Raw genomic sequence first — 20903 nt, forward strand, 5'->3', positions numbered from 1 at the left:
TTGTGGTTTCCTGTGTTTGCGGGGAGAGTAGTGTGGAGACACCGGGCCTGGGGCATCCCATGGTTGCTGCTATGGTGCTCCGTCGTGGCTGCCTATCGGTCTGCCCGCGGCACCCTCCCTCCGGCGGGCGTGGTCCTCCGGCCACCAGGGGCCGCTGCGGCGGCGCTCGGGCTGCGGGGCAGCGGCGCTCGGGCTGCGGGGCGGCAGCGCTCGGGGCGGGGCCGGGGTGACCACTGAGCGGGCCGCGTGCGCTGACCCCTGGGCCACGTTCCAGGCCGGGCTCAGCCCCGCGCGGGCGCGGTCGTTGCTGTGGGCGGCCGGGGCCAGCCCGGCCCGCGCCCGGCGCGGTGGGTGGGCCCTCGGGCGCCGGCAGGGCCTGCGGGGAGCGGCGGGCGCAGGTGAGCCCGGGCGACCCGGCCCGTCGGCCCCACTTGGCCCGGGTGGGGCGGGAGGGCTGGTGTCGCCGCGGCACCCGGAGGTGGGCCCAGGGGCGGGGACAGGCTTCCCCAGCCCCGGGAGGAAGCGCGGACCAGCCCCTCCTGGATGTGTCCCTGGCTGTCACCAGCAGCACCACGGACATCCTGCAGGACAGCAGGCCCGCCTCCCTGGGGAGACCCTGGGACCCCTAACAGCAAGGTTTCTGGGATTTCCTCCAGGCCTTGGTGACTCCAACCATGCAGGACTGCCCTCCCCAGAAGGACCACCCCAGGCCAAAGGGGGGCCTCCCAGCTTCTCTCCTCTGCTCCCCGTGACCTCCGACTGTGTCCCTGACACCTGAGTTGGTGGCAACTTAGGGAGGAGCTCTCTCAGAGGGCCAGGATGCTTGGGTGAGGGCTGCCGCACCATGCCGACCAAGGCGACGTGCCTGCGTCACACAGAGGCTCCTGGGCAGCTGGAAGCCAGAATGCTCAAGGGTCGGCTTCCTGGAGCAAACAAAGACCTCCTCCCAATCCCTGGGACCCTGCCCACTCCCCACTGCCAGGACCCTGAGAAGAACCCCATGCCTTCTTTCAGTGATCCGGCAAAAATCGGCAGTGAGAACCCCCAAGCCCGGGCAAAACCCACCACCCCTCAGCCCCCCACGAGGCCCAGGCTAGAGCGGACCCTGTCCCTAGATGATAAGGGCTGGAGAAGGAGGCGTTTTCCACGGAGCCAGGAGGACCTGGCCACCCAGGGTGGGGCCAGCCCCTACAAGGGCTCTGAGCAGGACATGGCCCCCCAGGCCCCGGCCCACAGTTGCCCCCCACCCTGCCTGAGCACATCTTTGCAGGAGATCCCCAAGCCCCACAGGGCTGTGGGCAGCGAGGGTGGGAGCCCCTCTTCATGGGGTAACTGTCTCTCTGGAATGATCAGCACCTCCCTGGAGTTGCTGCACAGGGAGGCTGCCCCAGCTGGGAACTCCCCGAGGCTAGCCATCCTGTGTCCCCCTCGCCCGCCACCCACCCCGGATCTGAACGTGGCCTCCAACTCCCCAAGGATGGCAAACAAGGTTGACTCCGAGCATGCCGACCACAAGCACCACGCACAGCCCAGGCTGGTACGGGCCCACAGCAGCCTGGGCCCCAGCCGGCCACGGAGCCCCCTGGCCTGTGACACCCACTCCCTTCATTCGGCCAAGTCTTCCTTCAGCCTCCTGGCGCCCATCCGCACCAAGGACGTCCGGAGCAGGTAAGGCTGCTGGGAGGGCAGTCTCGCCATGGCCTGTTTTGGTGCTGGTGAGCAGGCTGTGCAAGCATTCTCTTAAGGAATACCTCACGTGCAGGCAGAGAAGAGGGCAGATCTCCCTTCAGCAGCCATCTCCCATGTGATGCCAGGTGTGCGTCCTAGACACGCTGCCTCTCTGCCTCTGGGCCTCTCCTCCAGGACTTTCCTGCCTGATCACTGCACCGAGGCAGGGTGCTCTTGTAAAAGATGGCGCCCCCATGCTCCATGCCTATGCTGGCTGGCTTGCATTTTGTGCTGGTGGTCCTCCACGTGGAAGGTGGCCTCCTTCTGTTCTGCCTTGAGTGTTTTTCTGTTTAACCACTGTGTGTGAGGGACATTGGGCAGCCATAGGCTGCCTGCAGTCCCCTGCCCTGGGGGGCTCTGGGCACAGGCTGGCATTTCAGCAGGACAGTTAGCAGAACCCACAGGCTGTAGGCAAGGAGAGGCTCTGCCTCCCAGGGGAGCAGCAGCCTGGTGATGCCTGGAACCACAGGGACTCCTGTGCTCTGCTTCAAGACCTGCTCAGCGCTTGTGCTCCAGCCCTGCTCTGTCCCCACAGCTGAGTGGAGATGTCACACCCTGGAGGAGGCATAGGCCCTTGGTTCCTGTGTGTGGCTCTCTGTGATGTTACATAGAGTTTCGTAGCTTGAAAAGAGGCTTGTGCCACCCCAATGTCCTCCTGTCTGCCTGACTCCTATCGTAACCCTAACCAAGGGCCCACAGACGACTTGGGCTCAGCCTGTCAAAACCCATGGCCTCCTCTCCTGAGCCTGGTCTTGTCCTAGGACCTGGGTCTCTGGTCCTGAGGGCTGCCTGCCCTCGGTATTCCGGTGCCATGCTGCTGGAGCACTGGGGTGGAGCGACTGTGAGCAGGCAGAGCAGGAAGTGCTTCCTGCAGGGTTCCCGGTTCTGGAGCAGAAGTCCAGAACAAGGTCCCTTTGAAGGGACCCCTTCCTCCCAGGGCTCCCAGGGCCTCAGGGGCAGCTGGCTGATGGCTGCCTCCCTCCAATCTACCTGTGTCTTCAGGTGGCCACTCAAGGACATCAAGTCCAGGGCCCACCCTAAATACAGTATGAGAGGGGGCAAGGGTGAAGTGCAGCTAGGGCACAGTGGTGGACTGGGACCTGGGGTGTGAGGGAGCGGCTAGTGGCATGGCTAGCCCAGCCCCAGGAAGAAGCACACTCCAACCCCACCCTCCCCCATCTCAGGCCCACTGCTCGCCTGGGGCTTGTCTCTGTAGCAGGATCAGAGAGGACTAAGATGAAGGGAAAGTGGCCTCAGAAGAGGCAGGCCATGCCCTTGAAGAGCGTGAGAAGCCTGCAGTGTCCATGAACAAGGGCTCTGAAGAGTCCACCTTTGCTAGTGCTGAAGCTCCACAGGCACCAGGGGTGCCAAGGCCCCAAGAGCTGAACCAGCTTTTGTGTCCTGGTGTCTCTGGGGCTGGCATGGCAGACTTGGAGCCTGCTGGGCGCCCCCAAGGTGGGAAGGAAGTTAAGTCATGGGATTACAGGGATTTGAGAGACAGAGCAGTCAGATGCAGTGTGGATGCAGCCTGAAAACTGATTGGAAACAGCATGGCTGGCCGTGCCAGATGGTTGAGCAGGTCAGGCCTCGGCAGAAATGGTAGAGCAGGCACAGCCTCCCTGTCCATGGAGATGGGCCCTCCAGATTGTGGAGAAGAATGGCCTGTGACTAAGGGGACAGTAGCAGGGACCAGGTAGAGAGGAACTGGATTCTCGCCTCCCATTGTGAAAGACATGTCCAGACACTTTGTGGAGGGACACATGTGTGTCTAGCCACTGCCTGTCCTACCAGTAGCAGGCAGAGACCAGATTACATATCTAAATGGCTAGAAGAAAATCAGAACTTGCAATACTTCACAGTGATGCCCATCCCCTGAAGTCCAGGTTCCATGTCTGTGTGATGGTTTTCAAGGCACGTGTGGCCCTGGAGACTTTTGCACCATGTGGCAGAGCCAGCAGCTGTGACCGACGGGTGGTCCACAGAGCTGCACACGCCTGGTGTCTTTACTGGCAGTGTTGCAGACCCTGTGGCAGGAGAGGCAAGGGGCACCCGCAGTAGGGTCAGCGGCTTGCCGCTATTTCCTGCGGCCCCGCAGCATTGTGGTGTGCTATGACGTCCATCCCGTTGCAGTTGGGTGGTCGAGATGGGCTCCTCTGCCTTCCTGTCCTAACCCGTCCCACTGTGTTGACCTGAGGAGGAGTGGAGAGCCAGGCCCCTCCCTGAAATACATTATGTTCACCCAACCCTATTCTCAGCACAGAGTTTGGCTTTGCTTCTGTGACTTCCCAGAACCTTACCTACCAAAACAGCCCAAAGTGATGTCCCCATCCTCAAGGAGGGAGCTGTGTGGCTAGCAGCAGGCACAGCTCACTCTCTTGGAATAGGCAGGTTCTCATGCGTGCTCTGGCTCAGGGAACCCCAACTCAAGGGGAGATGGTGCCGACATTCTGTGGGGCTCGGTGTTGCCCCTCTGGGCCCAGGCAGCCCTGCTGCTGGCCTCAAGTCTCGGGGACTGGGAGCCCAGAGAGCATGTCCCTACGGCCACTCCTCCTGGCTGGGCACTGAAGCATTCTGCCTCTTCTCTGCAGGAGCTACCTGGAGGGGAGTCTGCTGGCCAGTGGGGCCCTGCTAGGGGCAGATGAGCTGGCCCAGTACTTCCCAGACCGGAACATGGCCCTCTTTGTGGCCACCTGGAACATGCAGGGCCAGAAGGTAAGAAGAGTGCAGGGTGGCGCCTGAGCAGACAGAACTGCTTCCTGCTTGGCTCTGCTCTTGGGAGCTGAGGCCCGATGCCCCATCGCCAGCCCCAGCAGAGGTGTGCAGGTAGATGCAGGGAAAGCACTGTTCCCTTGAGAGGGCCCCCAGTGCCTACCTCCATCTCCCTGGCCACCAGCTCCATGAGGGGCCAGACAACCGACCTGGCCAAGGTTGACTATACCTGAGGGGTAGGGAGGCCTAGTGGCAAGCAACACAGACTAGATGCCAGATGCCCGTCAAGCACACAGGGGGTCACAGACACAGCCTTGGTCAGTGGGGAGATGGTGATGGACAAGCTTGTGCTCGTGCTCAGGGAGGGAGACTGAGGCAGAGCAGCCTGCCTAGACATGAGGCCTCTAGGGTGTCAAGGCTCCATGGGACGTGGAAACCACACCTCGGTATCAGCTGCAGTAGCCTCAGTTCCCTCGTTCAGAAGGGGTGCCCTGCAGCCACCACTGGGTAGTGGCACAGGTGCTCCATGGCTTCTGCCCAGGCCAGAGGAGCCAGTGGCCTTGATGTAATACTGTCTTGTGCTCCTCTCCATAGGAGCTCCCGCCAAGCCTGGATGAGTTCCTGCTGCCCACCGAGGCCGACTACACCCAGGACTTGTATGTCATTGGGGTGCAGGAGGGCTGCTCTGACAGGTAGGCACCGGCTTGGGTCCCCTCCAAGCCCCTCGGGCCCAGCAGTATCTTCTGTGGACAGCAGTGCTAAGACAGGCCTGAGTCTGAAGCTGTGGGCCAGAGGCCCCATGTGCTAATCTCCATGCCAGGCTGGACATGCAAGTCGGTTTCTTTACAGATACTGATGCAGATAATTTGAGATAGGCAGTTTTCATTTTTTTGTAAACCAATAGTTGATTTACAAGGCTGTAAAGGTAGCAAGGAACAGTGCTGGATTTTTTTTTAGGCCACTTTGGCCCTCCGCAGGCTCTTTGTTGACCCAAAGGGCATCACTGGCCGTCCTGACACAGGATGTAGCCTGTGGGCATCCCAGTGAGTTCCTGGGACCTGTTTGGCAGGTACCGTGGGGAGTGGGCACCACGCACTTTAAGGGAGACCCCTGCCCTGCGAGCCCAGCCAAGCAGAGGGTGGGACAGAGGTGCTCGTGAGGGTCCCACAGGGATCTAGAACAGAGGCAGGCTGTTCGAATGGGACTTGGCCTCAGCCCCAGGAGGTGGCCTTCCTTTTGCCCGTCCACCATTCTCAGTGCAAGAAGATGGAGCTCAGTCCTGGGGAATCCCCAGGAGTCCTTTTGGGGGCTTTCCAGCTGTGCTCCCCCCACCCCAGCCACCTACTTCTTCCCCACAGGCGGGAGTGGGAGACACGCCTTCAGGAGACACTGGGCCCCCGCTACGTGCTGCTGTCCTCGGCAGCCCACGGGGTTCTGTACGTGTCCTTGTTCATCCGCAGGGACCTCATCTGGTTCTGCTCAGGTAGGCACCATGTCTCACAGCCCCAGGTGCACTCAGAGGATGGTGGTTCCACACAGGGCCCGTTCTCAGGCAGATGTACTGGTCCTCTGGGACTCGGCCCTGGAGACTGCTGCGGGACACGCAGGCACGGGAATGCACACAGGCACAGGTGGCGTGGGGCCTTTGCGCAGGTTCACTGAGGCTGTTCACCCCACCCCTCACAGAGGTGGAGTGCTCCACGGTGACGACGCGCATCGTGTCCCAGATCAAGACCAAGGGGGCCCTGGGCGTCAGCTTCACCTTCTTTGGCACCTCCTTCCTCTTCATCACATCCCACTTCACCTGTGAGTCGCTGTCAGCCAAGGCCCTGGTTCCCAGAGTCACTCTGCCTTGATAGGACCTGCTGCTCAGGACAGCCACTGAGGCAGAGCTGTCCAGAGCCTCACAGCAGATGACAGGGTGGGGTGGCCAGGCAAGTCCCTTGGACGTGTGTCTAGAAACCCATGTCCCCACCCATTTCCGTCCTCACAGCTGGTGATGGGAAGGTGGCGGAGCGCCTGCTGGACTACACCAGAACCATCCAAGCCCTGGCTCTGCCTAGGAACGTACCAGACACCAACCCCTACCGTTCCAGTGCAGGTGAGCTGTGCTTGGCAGGTGCCTCGGGCATCTCCTCGCTTGTTCTCTGCATGGTTTAGCAGGAACTGTTTAGGGGTTTGAGAGTCAAGGTCAGGAAATCGCAGGAAGTCACTTGGTGCTGCTGCACAGATGGTGCGTGGACCTGTGAGACCCCCAAGTCCAGCTGGGCCACTCTTGCTCACCTGCTAGCCGGGGTCTGCATCGTTGCCACCTACCCTCCAGGGCAGTGAGGGTCTGAGACAGTGGCCAGTCCGCTATGAGGGTCACTGCTTAGGTGGCTTCTGGCTTGTCTACAGCTGTCCAAATCTGGACAAGCCAGAAGACCTTACTGCCTGCCTCCCCCACTCCCACCAGCTGTCCTGTAATTCTTGGGGGAGGGCACCCAGGTGGAGAAGCTCCATTGCTCGGCCCGGGGTTTGTGCATCTGTCGCTGTGGCCACAGAAGGGGAGACCAGCATGGATGCACTTTTCCCTGTACCCAGCGGATGTCACCACCCGGTTCGATGAGGTGTTCTGGTTTGGAGACTTTAACTTCCGCCTGAGTGGTGGACGCACGGCTGTGGAGGCCATCCTGAAGCAGGGCCTGGATGTGGATGTGCCAGCACTGCTGCAGCATGACCAGCTCATCCAGGAGATGAAGAAAGGTGAGCAGCCTGGGGCTGGCCAGCATGTGTGGGCTTGTGCTGATCTGAGCTAGCCTGTGTTGCAGGGTCCATCTTCAAGGGCTTTCAGGAGCCGGACATCCACTTCCTCCCATCATACAAGTTTGACATTGGGAAGGACACCTATGACAGCACCTCCAAACAGAGGACCCCCTCATACACGGTAGGCACCCAGGCCAGCCTCTACCTCCACAGGATGTCCTCAGGAGAATGACCTCTGCCTTGCTCAGGCTGGCACTCAGGAGCCCTCTCATGCACACCACAGCCTGCCAGGCCAGTGACCCAACCTCAGAGTCTGTTTTGACTGATGGTGCCCTCCTCCAAAGGTGCTGCAAAGCACAGGCAAGCTGGCCCTCAGACACGCTCCGAGTGCCAGGACAGCCTATGCCCCATACTCTCCCAGGCCACAGCTTGTTCTGCAGCCAGGGATCTGGAGGGAAGGAGGAGAGACTCCTGTACAACTTGGCTCCCTGCCAGACCTGAGATCCAGTACTGGGGCAGCTGTGGGGGCAAGGCAGCGCCCGACGGCTCCTAGAGGGCCAGGAGGAAGCAGGCACCACCCCATAGGTCTCTAGAACCCCAGCAGTAAAGTGCTTGACGGTCATGGCTGGAGGGTTGCTATGGGACACAGCTGGGCAGAGGCAGGCAGGCCAGGTCTGCAGCAGAATGGCACCTCATCCGTGCTCCTGCTTCTGCCGTCTCTTCTGAAGGACCGGGTCTTGTACAGAAGCCGCCATAAGGGCGACATCTGTCCTGTGAAGTACTCTTCCTGCCCTGGGATTAAGACATCTGACCACCGCCCTGTCTATGGCCTTTTCCGGGTGAAAGTGAGGCCTGGCCGAGACAAGTGAGTGTCCCCTGTGCCCGGCTCCCTCCCAGGCTCTGGCTGTGGCTTGGGCTGGGCAGGTGCAGTAAGGTGCGTTGCAACAGGCAAGGTGGGTGGGGTGCTGGCAGCCCCTGGGGTCCAATGTGAAGTTGCTGTCTAGGGAGCTGCTCCCAGTATCCTCAGGGTTACTCAAGGAGGCTTGTCCTGTGACCTCAGGACCAAGGAAAGGGAGGAGGAGGAGGCTTTAGGAGTCAAGTCTTCCAGATTGGCTGGTGTCTCTCCCAGTGGGCCCCAGGGAGAAGCAGAGCCAGCCCTGAAGGGCAGTGTGGCTGGCGGCCTGGTGCTTGGAGGCCGTAACCCTCAGGTAGCCCTGGGGCTCCATCCAGGGGGCACCCTGGTCCAGGGAGCTGAGGCATTCCTAACACTGCTTCTCCCTCACAGCATTCCACTAGCTGCTGGCAAGTTTGACCGAGAACTGTACTTGATAGGAATTAAAAGACGGATTTCAAAAGAAATTCAGAAGCAGCAAGCAATAAAGAATCAGAACTCCAGTGCCATCTGCACCATTTCCTGAAGTTGTTAGAGGAGGACCTTTGACCTAGAGCAGCTGGAGAAGACTGCAGTGTGTGCTCCTGACACCTGTCATTCATTCTGGGGTCTTGACGCACTGCTACTAGGGCTGCCCTACTTTCTCACCAAGAAACCCCCAGGCCAGACTGTGCATCCCGGGAAGAAAGCTGCCTTCTTGTACCTGGGCGAGCCTGTACTTAAGACTTGTCCCCACAGGCACCTGGGGGGCTTCTCAGGGTATTGAAACTCCCATGCTCTGGAGTGTGGCAGAGGACCTGCCTAGTGCCACAGCCTCTCCCTCCATTCCTTCATTTGCGGCTCCACACCAAGAGCCAGTTTCTATGTCCCACACAAGCTGGGCCCTTCCTCTCCACACAGGTGTATGGGGGTCAGGCCCTGGGTCTGCCCTACAACATGCTGAGGCCATGTTGGGGTCATGACAGTTGCCCTCTCCCAGGCCTTGAGCCCTCTCTTCCTTGGGCTGAGGCCCATGTGCTGATCCTATCTCCCCCACCCCCAGATGAGTGAGGGCCACCTCCCCTCCCTCCAGAGGCCAAGCCCAGCTATGTGCTGCCTCCGTTTTAGTGATCAGCAGACCATCTGCTTTTGTGACATCAGCCACAGGGTGGTGTTGACAGAGGTGGCACTTCCTGCCCTGGACACTTAGGTTGGGCAGGGAAGCCTAGCTGGGGACTCCGTTCCTTAAAGAGGGCTTTGACCACATCATTGCTCTTTAAGTCTTATATTCTTGACAAGATATAGCCTTGAATGTACAGAGATCTAGGGACATCCACTCTAGTCTTTAAATTATTTATTTTTCCATATTTATATTTTTAAATAAATGCATATATAAAATCTTAAAAACTCTTTGGCCCAAAACTGAATGTTGGAAAGAAAGTCTGTGTGCACACCCTATTCTTACAGTGTTCTTGTTTTAAAAGGCCATGGAACACAAAGGCAGGAAATTGACTCGGCTCGCAACTGCTGACAGTCTTGTCCCAGTCCCTGCTGAGCATTCCTCCTGCAGGCCAGAGGCAACGCAAGGGGAAGACTCGGGTGGACTGAGCTGAAGCCACGAGCAATCCCAGCGAACACTAAGACTTCTATTAATATCAGCTTCCAAAATATGGAATATAAACTTTAAAGCAACTCACCAATGTTTCTGATAAAGCGGGAAAGCGCCCACCATTCCACTTCAATAAAAACTCAATGGTCTGCATGTGTATTTTGCTCAAATGAATCTCAAGTTCCAAATCAATGAACTGAAATTTCTGTTAGTAAGATTCCTGTGGAGCCAGCCTTGGAAGGAGGAAGGTTTTATAGGTTCTTTCTCAGGCCATTTCTGCCACTGGTGCCTCTGTCTTAGTCTGGCCTGAGTTGGAGAGTGCTGAGCCTAACAAGGTCAGAGGTCAAGAGCATACTGATGGACTTGATATATTTAGATGAACATTTCACATGGCAAATTAGTCTAATAAAAAAATCAAATTAATATAAATGAAGTTGGTGAATTACGGAAAATAGGCTTCATAAAGAACCAAGTAAGGACTAGGCATGATGGTGGTTTTTAAAATGGCTCTTGTTCTCTCAAATACACACTGTCCTTCAGCAAGAGTCCAGGTGTAGCCAGCCCCTGTCTGGCTACCAGAGTTCTCAAGAGTTCAGGACCAACTACACAACCTACCTCATGAAGTGCCCATGAAGGTGACTTTGAGGTGCAAGTTAGTGGCAAAGGGAAGATGAACAGAAAAGGGGTATGGCCAGGGAGGCTGGGAGGAGGGAATGGGAAGGACCGTGATGTGGGGCACAGACCCTGAGAAGAGCAGCCTAGTGGGTATGTGGTTAGGCTCCCAGGGTTCGGGGATTGCTCAGCAGTTGTTGAGGACCTAGGCCAGCACCCCTGCTCTGCCCCAGGTGCTCAGGGCACCTGCAGTAGCATCCTTCCAGCGAGAACAGTCACCTGAGGCACACTGGGACATCCCCAGGCTCCAGTCCCAGCAGACTGCGTTCCCACCAGCAGGCACCAAGCAGACCCTTCCACTGGACGCCCAGGGCGAAGGTTCCAGGTGTCCAGAGTGCAGTGACTACAGGAAAAGAATTCAAAAACAAGCACACTCAGAAGCCAATTCACAAGCATGCCCAGAAGCCCAACTCCCTTGAGACGTGCAGTCCCTCTATCTGCACTAAGAAAGGGCCACGCTTCCTGGCTCTGCAGACCTGGGGACTGCTCCCATCCGTGCAGCAGCACACTGCAATGCCATCCCCCTCCCCTCTGCTGCCACCATCAGTTACCACCGGCCCTCAAGTACAAGCAGCCCCAGCCCTGCACTCACTGATACCCTGGGGCAAGAGGCTTTGAGACACTGGGTTGGACTGGGTGATTCCTCCTAGAGCAGGTTACCAAGGGCCTTTCCCAGCACCCTTGTGCTAGAGGGTGAGGGAGAGCAGAAGGATAAGAGACAGTCACCATCTTATTAGCAGGAACGGGCTCAACTGCTTCTGCTCTGTTCAGTCAGTGTGCCCTTCAATGCCTGCCCTCCAGCTTGGGGGACAAAGGTCATGTTCATTCCCAGCTGGCAAGTTCCAACCTCAAGGGTGTTGTGACTACTGCTCCCTCGGGTTTCAAAGTCCTGGTGTTCACACTGTTCACGAACCACACACATCTCCACTGAGTTCACACCCAAGGCAACTCACATGGAGACACCTCCCTGCAGCTGGGGTCCCTGAAGATCCTGGAGGGTCTCTACCGAAAGAGCCGGTAAGTTCGCGGCAGTCGCCCATCTCTGCTGGCCAACGCTGCCTGGATGTGCTCGTAAGTGGGCAGGTTGGTCACATCCCCCAGGGCGGCCACAGCAGGCTTCCCACGCAGCATCTTAGACGCAACCCTCCTGACATCTTCTGGCTTCACATTGCCTGGTGTAGAGTGAGCGAGGATGTCAGGCAAGCACAAGCAGCTCCCCACAAAGCCACCACCACCATATGGCTGAGGGGCTCTCTGCTCCCAGCACCTTGGGGGGGGGGGGGGCTGCTGAGGGCTCCAGAGGGTCCAACAGCAGCAGGGTAGACAAGGGCAAGAAGGTCAAAATGACAGTGCAAGCTTTTCTTAGCAAATGGGAAATGTCGCGATGGCATGCCTACTTCAACAGAGGTTGCTGTTCCCAGAATAAGGACTGCCTATCTAGTGGGCACATCTGCAAGGGGTCCAAGGAGGAGGTTGCACTCCTCGGGGCTGCACCTCTGCAGGAGCCACCCTCGAAGAGGGGCCAGAAGCCACCAAGACCCATGTGAAGAACACCACTGCCCAGGAGCACACCAAGCAGGCAGCCTGACTGTCTACAGAAGACAAGACCCGAGACCACATCAGCACACTCGAGGATGGTCCTAAAGAAAGGCAGGGCAGGTGCCTCTCCCCAGCAGGAGGCCAACCCCAGGAGGACAAGATGGCAGTCCCCTTGGGACAGGTGATGCCAGCAGGTAATGCTCAGTCAGCGTGCCCTTCACTGCCTGCCTGCCTGCCTTCCAGCATGGGGGACAAAGGTCATGTTCATTCCCAGCTGGCAAGTTCCAACCTCAAGGGTGTTGTGACTGCTGCTCCCTCGGGTTTCAAAGTCCTGGTGTTCACACTGCTCACGAACCACACACATCTCCACTGAGTTCACACCCAAGGCAACTCACATGGAGACATGTCCCTGCAGCAAGACACCTCCCACCTAACAAGCACTCTGTGCCAGGCTTTAGCTGACCCCAGAAAAGCCCCCGCAAATAAAATGTGTGCTGAGGCATCTGCCAGACCCTCAAGGGCAGGCGCTGACCCAAGGCACTGCTGCTACACAATGTACTGCTCCCCTGGCACTTTTCAGCCACTGGTCCTCCTTGAAAACTCACGTTGACAACCACCCCTTTCAGGCTAGGTCAGGTGCTGAAGTGCCAGCTGACACAGGGTGATACTAGAAGCAAATATGCACCCCAGCCCTTTGACTCCCTGCCAAAGTCACCTGGCAAGGACCAGGCCCGTGGGCAGGGCAGCCATGTCCACAAGGGGCACCCAACTATCCCTCTATAGTGGGGCATAGCCTCATCTGAGTTCAGCCTAGGCTGTGGAAGCTACTGGCTGAGAGCGTGTACTCACAGATGAGCGTGCACAGCTCATGGGGCAGCTTTCTGGAGCGAGTGGCCAGTACCTGCCTCCCCACGTCCTCAAAGATGACAGGCCTGGACTCCAGGTTCATCATGAGCATCGACATCAGCTGTGTCTTGGCCCGCTCCAGCTCCACCTGAGGGTCATATGCTATTACTAGTTACCCACCTGATCACCAGTAGTCGCCACAAACTGGAAGAGGAACTGGTGAGAATGTGTCCCAGCACAAAGGTCTTCCCTGTATGCAGTAATGAATACAAGAGACAGAGGGATGTCTGGGCCTGAGTCACCAGCACACTCAGCCAGGCTCAGCCACCAAGTTCTCTGGGCAGGAGCTGCACCTGAGAAAGCCTCTGCCATGCTCATGATGGAGAGAAGTGTGCCCTTGATTCTCCTTCATCTCTTGCCCAAATCGCAGCATGTGGGGAACACAAAATACCCAATTAGGGCCCCAAAGCTGGCATACAACAAGAGTAGGAGGAAAATGAGAAAACGCAAAATACGTCCTGGGCGCACTCTCCCGCATGGGGTCCAAGAAGCCCTGATTAGACGTGAACTTAAATTGTGGCTCTAGAGGATCAGTTCCATGGAGGAACAGGTCAGAGTGGCAAGAAGTTGATGTGCGAATGGGCCTGGGAGCCACCATGCTCCAAGAAACACAGTAACACAGAGGGCTGCTATAAGCCGTCTTAACTAAAATAATTCCTCATTAACACAGGTATTTTCAGTTTTCACAACTTCAAGCAAATAACACCATAAATTTATGTCAAATTGACTTCACCTAGGTGGAAAAGTATTTTTTGAGATACAAATGAAAATGAAGAGTGCTGACCTGCAAGCATATTATGTCTGAAATAATGCTTATTTTCTGACTTAAAAATGCATGTGTGGGCACAGTAAGAGAGAAAGCCTGAAGGCCAGGCTGTGCTGCAGGACGCTCAGAGGCAGGCACAACGTCCAGTGCTATGCGGGTATGGACTGGTGACATGGCAGGCTTCCCCACCTGGGCACAAATTGGCTTATTTGGTCCAAAAAGCAACTAGGCTTCCAAACATCAAGGTGAGATATCAAAAATTAAACTAAACAAAATCAGTGGATAAGCTAGGCACTGCAACACCTGACCTCCCAGCAACTCAAGCAGCTGAAGCAGGAGGATTACAAGCTCAAGGCCAGCCTGGGCAACTGAGTGAGACCCTATTTCAAAATAAGAAAGGGCTAGGGGTGCAGCTCGGTGAAAGAGCACCCCTGAATTCAATCTCCAATATCCCCGCAGAAGGCAACAGAAACTTATGTTCAGGCATAAATAGCTGGAAAAAGGGGCACCCATCTGATATGGCACTGCTTGAATTCACCACCATTCCCTGGGACAGCTGAGGAGTATGCAGACTCCCCTCAGGACCGGCCAGGAGGCCCCGGAGTGGAGCCAGCCAGCACAAGCCCCACTGCTGGCTGCTCCTCCACGTGCCTCTCTCCCCATCTGATGGCAGGTAAAGATTGGAAATGGCTCCAGGCTTACTCACTGCATCCACAGCTCCGCCCATCAAAATAAATTCCTTTGTGATAATTTCTACCATTTCCCGAACCTACAAAGAGAAGGAGATGAGGGTGCACATCAGCCTGCTGACCCCACAAGACCCTGGTCTGCGGGCTGCTGGCTATGCCTCACCTGTCTTGGGTCGGCGCTAGCATGAATGCACAAGAGGCCAGTGTCTTCGTAGCTATGATGGTAGGAGGTCGCATTGTACATCCAGTGGTGCCTGAGGGAACATGGGGTGGCTGGGCAAAGGTGTATGGCCAGTGCCAGGCCACGGGGAACTGGTCCAGACACATGGCAGCCTGAGAATAGCCCTGTCCACTGAAGGCCACCAACCTGTTGAGCACGTTGAGGTAGAGCCTGGAGAACATGCCCTTGCCTGGCCCACCAGCTGAGAAGGAGCCCCCTCCTCCCATCATCATGTTCAGCACAGCGAAAGGGATAAAATCTTCCTCCTACAAGGACGGGGACAGTGTTTAGGCCAGGGCAGAGTTGCCTCCTCGGTTATGCTGCCTGACCCAGGCCTGGACTCACCAGGAAGGAGCAGCTCTCAAGCCCCACCATGATGTGTGTGAGCTCTGGGATAGGGGTTGGGCCAAGGCTGACGTTGGACATGTCTCTCTCCAGCTGTAATCAAGAGCAAACGAGTGTTATGCAGAAATCCAGTGAAGACATGGCAGTGAGTACACGCTGTGCTCAAATGTCCTGAGGCTCAACTGAGACCTGATGAACTCCTTCAAAAATAGGATGTGTTTGTTCTGTCGTGGGACTACACGTACACTAAAGTAAGAGTGTAAATACAAACACCATGGGGCAGGATGCATACCTGTGATCCCAGCCTCAGCAATTTAGTTAAGACCCTATATCAAAAAGGACTAGGGAAAGCCAGATGCAGTGGCACAGGCCTATAATCCCAGCAGCTCAGGAAGCTGTGGCAGGAGGATGGCAAGGTCAAAGCCAACCTCAGCAAAAGCAAGGTGCTAAGGAACTCTATGAAACCCTGTCTCTAAATAAAACACAAAATAGGGATGTGGATGTGGTCCAGTGGCCGAGTGGCCCTCAGTTCAAACCCTGGTACCCTTCCCCCCAAAAAAGGGCTGGGGATGGAGGTCAGTGGAAGAGCACCCCTGGGTTTAATCCCCTGTAAAAAAAAAAAAAACAAACCCACAATACACCAGAAGCACATGCCAGAGAAATGCAAAGTGCAAGATCCCCAGAGCTCCCCTCACTACCTTGACAATCCCCCCGGTGTACTGCGCTACAGATCTGTCCACCTCCACAGCCCCAGCACTCCCCCAGGCTGGCTGGGCTCTAAGCAGGTACTTTTCAGCACATTCCACCAAATGCTCATGCTCGACGCCCACTCCAGCCAGAACCATGCGGTCAGGGGTGTAGTAGTTCCTCAGGTAAGAATGGAGCACTTCCCGGTCAATCTTGGCTATGTTTTCTGAAGGGCAGAAACGGTGGAGGCCCACAGTGTTCCCCCTGTATGCAGCCTGAGAGGGGGACGAAGGGAAACAGACACACAGAGAATGTAGGCAGTTCCTGCTCAACCTCTGGAAAACCCAATGCAGGCTGGGCAGTTCAGCTGCAGTCTGGCAGCAGCAGCTCACAAAAAGAGCAAAATAGGAGGGTCATTCTACAGACAAAAATAGTAAAGGTTTTGTAACTGTTGGAAGTGGAAGATGCAAACATCACACTGCAGGTTCAGACATCAGGACTGTCCTGTAGAAGGTTGGGTCTGAAGCTCCACAGTAGAGTGCTTGCCTAGCACAAGCCCTGAGTCCAATCCCCAGCACCACAAAACAATTAAAGACCATGTCTCAACTGTTCCATAACCTGTGAGGACAACAGCAGGGACCTCCCACCCACCCACGTGTGAGAAGCCCCCATGAGAATACGGGCACGTGTGGGTTCATGTTTTACTTCATGAATCATCTCAGTGAGAAGTGGTTCAGGGTCAGGTCGCATGTTCAGGTCCTCCAGCTCAAACTGGACAGCCATCCGTGTCATCTCTATTTCTTCATCTGCAAGGGAACCCAAAGACAAAGTTCAGTCTGCTCGGCGGCACGTGCCCCAGACAGCAGAGTGGAGCAGAGGTTCTGTGTTGGTGGCACAGTGGTGCCTCTGCCTCCATCAAGGGGCAGCCCGAGGGTACCCAAGTGAGTGAAGGGAAGGCCAGGCAAACAGAAAGCAGAAACCAGGACCTCTTGTCCCCTCTGCCATGAAGCAATCACTTGAATATGATCCACACCTCTGCTGCCTCACCTGTAAAAGGCCCTGAAGACACCTGACCTGAGTGTCAAGGCACAGCTGTAAGGACACCAGGCCCAGCACAAAGGCACTTAGGAAACAGACACAGACCCAGGTCAGGGTGCCATTCCATCAGCTGCCACGGTCAAGAGGATCTTAGGGCAGGACCCTGGCCTCAGGGCACTGAGTCCCGCTGCTGACACAGCACCTGCCAGATCCCTAGGACAACCTGCATCCCTCCCTGCTGGAACTTCAGGTCCTGCAAGTCCATCTGCAAGGCCAAGGACAATGGTGGCCACCATGAAAAATTCTGATAGTGTGCCAGTCAAGGTGTTTAAGGGTAAGTTTGAAGAGCATTTCTTTTCTCTTTTGGTGCTGAGGATTAAACCCATGGTTACTTTGCCACTGAGTCACATCCCCAGCCCTTTTTAGAGACAGGGTCTCACTAAGTTGCTAAGGGTCTTGTTAAGTTGCCCAGGCTAACCTAAACTTGCAATCCTTCTGCCTCAGCCTCCCAAGTCACTGCACATGACTTGAACATTTCTGAAATTTCACTAAAAATCTCAAAGGGCCTAGAGAGATGAGTCAAAGCACTAAGCCCTAAGATGCCAAAGATTTTTCTTTCTTTCTTTTTTTGGTACCAGGGATTGAACTCAAGGGCACTGAATCACTGAGCCTCAACCCCAGCCTTATTTCGTATTTTATGTAGAGACAGGGTCTCATTGAATTTCTTAGTGCCTCGCCATTGCTGAGGTTGGCTTTGAACTTGCAATCCTTTCTCAGCCTCCTGAGCTGCTGGGATTACAGGTGTGTGCCATGGTACCCAGTGCCAAGGATTTTTTTCCTCTTCATTTTGGTGCTGGGAATTGAATCCAGGGCCTTGTGCATGCAAAGCACACACTCTGCCAGAGCTACAACCCCAGCCTCACCAGCATCATCCCCAGTGAAACTGTACCAACAATGTGGGGCTGTTCCTCCCAGGTGTGGCCCTTTAACAGTCCCTCTGGCTCCCCACCACCCTGACCACATGCTTACTAGATCCATACCTGTCAGGCGGGGGTGCAGAGTCACCTCAGCCAGCAAGCCAACCACAGTGTCCAGGCCTTTACTGTCAGCAGACACAGCATACATGGTAGTATCTCTGGGAAGACAGCAATGTCAGGTTCTGGGGTCAGGCTCTCAAGCTTTCCTCATCAGCAGGGACTTTCCATCATTTGGTTAAAAACCAACAGAAACTTCCTTTTCTTCTTTTTATATGGTACAGGGGACTGAACCTGGGGCTTCGAGCAAGCGAGGCAAGCACTTGCTCCCAAGCTACACCCAGCCTTTTCTCTTCCCTCTCCCTAGGGCATGGAGTCCAAGCAAGAAGAGCCACAGCGGCAGGCAAGGGAAGCTCTTCAGTAAAGGACACTGTTGAATCAGATGGAGCCAATCCTACCAAGGTTTTTACAAGCCACATTGTCTTGAAAGGAGAAGCGCTTTATCCTATGCTTTCTAAGCCTTACTGAGCAATCCACTGGTCAACATGCGAACATGCTTCAGCCTCAACAGCTTGGGGACTGAGCCTGTTGTCCAGCTGGACTGTTACTCAGAACAAGGCCCCACACTGAGAAGTGGGCGGTCTGCAGCTCCACTGCCTAAGCTGGAGAGTGGGCTGCATCTGAGTCAGGAAAGGGGCCTGCCTGACCAAGAGAGGATTTACACAGGAAGAGTAGGAAGCTTGAGGCAAAGACATGGAGGACCTGAACACTAGGCTTCTTCCTTACTAACTGAATTCTTAGTGTTTGTCTTTTATGTAATTTTTTTCACATTCAAGTTTAAATAATCAACCATTTTTAATAATCCATGATCTGTCTGCATCACCTCATATGGCCCAGAACTGTCTGAGCATGCTCCACAGCTGGCAGGCAAAGCCCAATCCTCATGTCTCCACACCTATTTTCCGGCTATACAACGAACACAGCTGGTGCCTCGGCTATGCTGAGCTGTGGCATGGCCCTACCTCATCCGTCTAAAAGACCCCTTCAAAAACAATCCCAACGCCTCCTTTCCCATGATTCTTTTCCCCATTCCAGACTGTGTCTATCACTCTGGGACACCCACCACCCTCAGCTCTTGTGCCCATGCGCTGTATGTGGCCCTCTGCTTTATTTGTAAGCATCCCGGGCACAGGGCTGCTCTGACAATAGCCAATACCCTCACTGAAGTGATGGGCAAGTGTTCTTCTAGGTACTGCTTCTCCATGTAAGACATGTCACCTGTGTTCTGCCCCCTTTCTTCACCCAACTCTGTGTCCTGGCCAGGGCTCCTTTCTCACCACTAATCTCCTTAGCCTCTCTGATGGGAGGGGCTCAGTGAGCCTCTGACCAAGGATGAGAAGCGCAGTTCCACATAGTCACAGAGTAAGTCTCCACATAAAAGACAGTACCTTGAGGTCTGGCAGTCACAGATACCCCCGTGCTTTTCCAAAGTAAGCAGAATTTCATCTTTGTTGTCAAATCGAGCAGTAGACTAGTAAAAGTAAATAAGAAAACTTAAAGAATCCAAATCCCAAAAACAAAATTTTCAGAAAAAAAAGTAATTTCATTTCCAAAACATACAAATTATCTTTTAAATCTTTTTGTTAGCATTAATTCACTAAGTCATTTATTAAAATAACTTTCCTAAAAAAAGAAAAACTGAAATACCCCTTCCTCAGCAGTCTCAAAAATTCCAAATTGAGTGCTTGAGGGCATAACTCAGTGGTAGAGCACCTGCCCAGCATGCATAATACCCTGGGTTTGATCCTCAGTACACACCTGCACCCACACATGAAACACCAAACAAATTGAACACTGACCGAAAATGCCAATTTTTCCAAAAAGTGAGCAATTCCGCTAAAATACTTCGCTTCATATCTTGATCCTGAATTAATAAGAACTGGTAACAAAAAGTAAATGGACAGGTTAAATCAGATACTCAAAATAGGAAATCTAAGCAAGACAAACCGTTCAAAGTTGAGACTATGATTTAAGTCAAAACTTCGTGAAGGTAATAAACATGCTCACCATCCTTACAGATAGACACAGTCACACTGTGAAATCCTACACTGAGATGAAAACTTACAAATCACAGAAAGGTCAAAGTTGGGGGGAGGACTATACCCTAAATGTTACCACCCAAAATGGACACTTGGCAGTCATATTTTGGTGAAGTTTTCAGGTTTGTAACATGCTTCCACTCTAAACATGACATGCTAATTACAACCAACAATCAACAAAAGTATGCCACATTAAAATACCAGGGAACACTTGCAGCACACCATAGTACTTACTTCCTACTGTACAAAACTGTCCAAACTTATTTTGAGATGCCACTTGAAGCCCATTATCCAGCCTGGTAACTTTGGTTTCAAATTTTTCCTGTCCATCGACTGTAGCAAATACAGGCTTGGGTACTCCAGGTAAGGGAGAAGACAGAGGGATGTTGGGATAGGCGCCTCCGCTACTAAACTGTCTGTGTGCAGAGGGTCCAAACCTAGAGGAAAAGCCCAGTTACAACAAACTCAAGGCGGTGCACTTGTGAAGACTGCTTCTGTGCAGTCATGTTCTGTCCACATTAAAAGTCAACATCTCCGTTTCTGAAGATTCATCAAATTATCTCCGTTTCTGAAGATTCATCAAATTATCTTTTAAATCTTTCGTTAGCATTAATTCACTAAGTCATTTACTAAAATAACTTTCCTAAAAAAAAGAAAAACTGAAATACCCCTTCCTCAGCAGTCTCAAAAATTCCAAATTCAGTGCACAAAAGAGTGATCGAGACCCTGGCTCAGTCACAGGGCCGGAGGCCGGGAGGCTGCGCTTTTCGGGTCTTCACGACTACCACCGGGAAACAGGCTTCCAACAGGAAGTCCCTTGAGCTGCAGCTAACCGGAACAGCCTCCTCTAAGTCTAACGGAAGCCGCGGCCCCTACCTGGCCCCGAAGGCCCTGGTAGCACCTACACGGGTTCCCCCTTGGGCTAGTTCCGGCTCGCCAAGCCCCTCCGGTCTTGGCGCCTGCTCACCACCCCCCAAGCCCCAGTTCTCTGTCCCCAAGCCTGCCCCGCGGCATGACGACTCCCCTCTTCGTCTTGCAGCTCAACGGTCACCGAGCGCTCCCTCCCGACCGCCGACGCTTCTGGGCTCAGCGACCGCCCCCGCCTGCCGCCCCGGCATGAACCGCGGGGGAGCCAGGCCCGGCCGCCCCGGACGACCGCGCGGCTCACCTGGGCCGCGGGCCTCCGGCCCCGACGCCGCGCAGCAGCCGCGCAGCCACCAGCACCGTCGCCGCCATCGCGCCCCCGCGCTTCTGCCGTCACTTCCGCTTCCGGCACGCGCCCCGCCCACACGGGCCACGGCTTCTG

The 20903-nt window shown here is 55.1% G+C and overlaps 2 protein-coding genes across 3 annotated transcripts; one reads left to right on the plus strand and one right to left on the minus strand.

Moving 5' to 3' along the window:
• Positions 1-272: 272 nt before the first annotated feature.
• Inpp5e (inositol polyphosphate-5-phosphatase E) lies at positions 273-9815 on the plus strand. Its single transcript, XM_046465472.2, has 11 exons — positions 273-398; positions 657-1668; positions 4317-4440; positions 5032-5129; positions 5796-5920; positions 6124-6243; positions 6431-6538; positions 7021-7182; positions 7248-7363; positions 7911-8047; positions 8468-9815. The coding sequence occupies exons 2-11, from the start codon at positions 845-847 to the stop codon at positions 8598-8600; spliced, it is 1947 nt and encodes a 648-aa protein (XP_046321428.1). The 5' UTR covers positions 273-398; positions 657-844; the 3' UTR covers positions 8601-9815.
• Pmpca (peptidase, mitochondrial processing subunit alpha) lies at positions 9393-20868 on the minus strand. 2 transcript variants are annotated; one of them, XM_046465474.1, is made up of 14 exons: positions 20766-20868; positions 19832-20034; positions 19358-19437; positions 18947-19029; positions 17565-17659; positions 16192-16292; positions 15498-15761; positions 14800-14892; positions 14602-14720; positions 14398-14488; positions 14252-14314; positions 12723-12867; positions 11288-11506; positions 9393-10677 (listed from the first exon to the last, which is right to left on the minus strand). In XM_046465474.1, exons 1-13 carry the CDS (start codon positions 20831-20833, stop codon positions 11337-11339), a joined length of 1575 nt encoding a protein of 524 aa, XP_046321430.1. In that variant the 5' UTR covers positions 20834-20868; the 3' UTR covers positions 9393-10677; positions 11288-11336. The 2 variants fall into 2 exon arrangements, 1 of the variants encoding a protein (XP_046321430.1); XR_009228737.1 differs by lacking the exon at positions 9393-10677 and having other exon boundaries at positions 11366-11506; positions 14248-14314.
• Between the last annotated feature and the right edge of the window lie 35 nt (positions 20869-20903).

The sequence above is a fragment of the Marmota monax genome, unplaced genomic scaffold (assembly GCF_021218885.2).
Source record: "Marmota monax isolate L192 unplaced genomic scaffold, Marmota_monax_Labrador192_F-V1.1 WCK01_AAM20220418_F8-fsc00167, whole genome shotgun sequence".
Taxonomy (NCBI): domain Eukaryota; kingdom Metazoa; phylum Chordata; class Mammalia; order Rodentia; family Sciuridae; genus Marmota; species Marmota monax.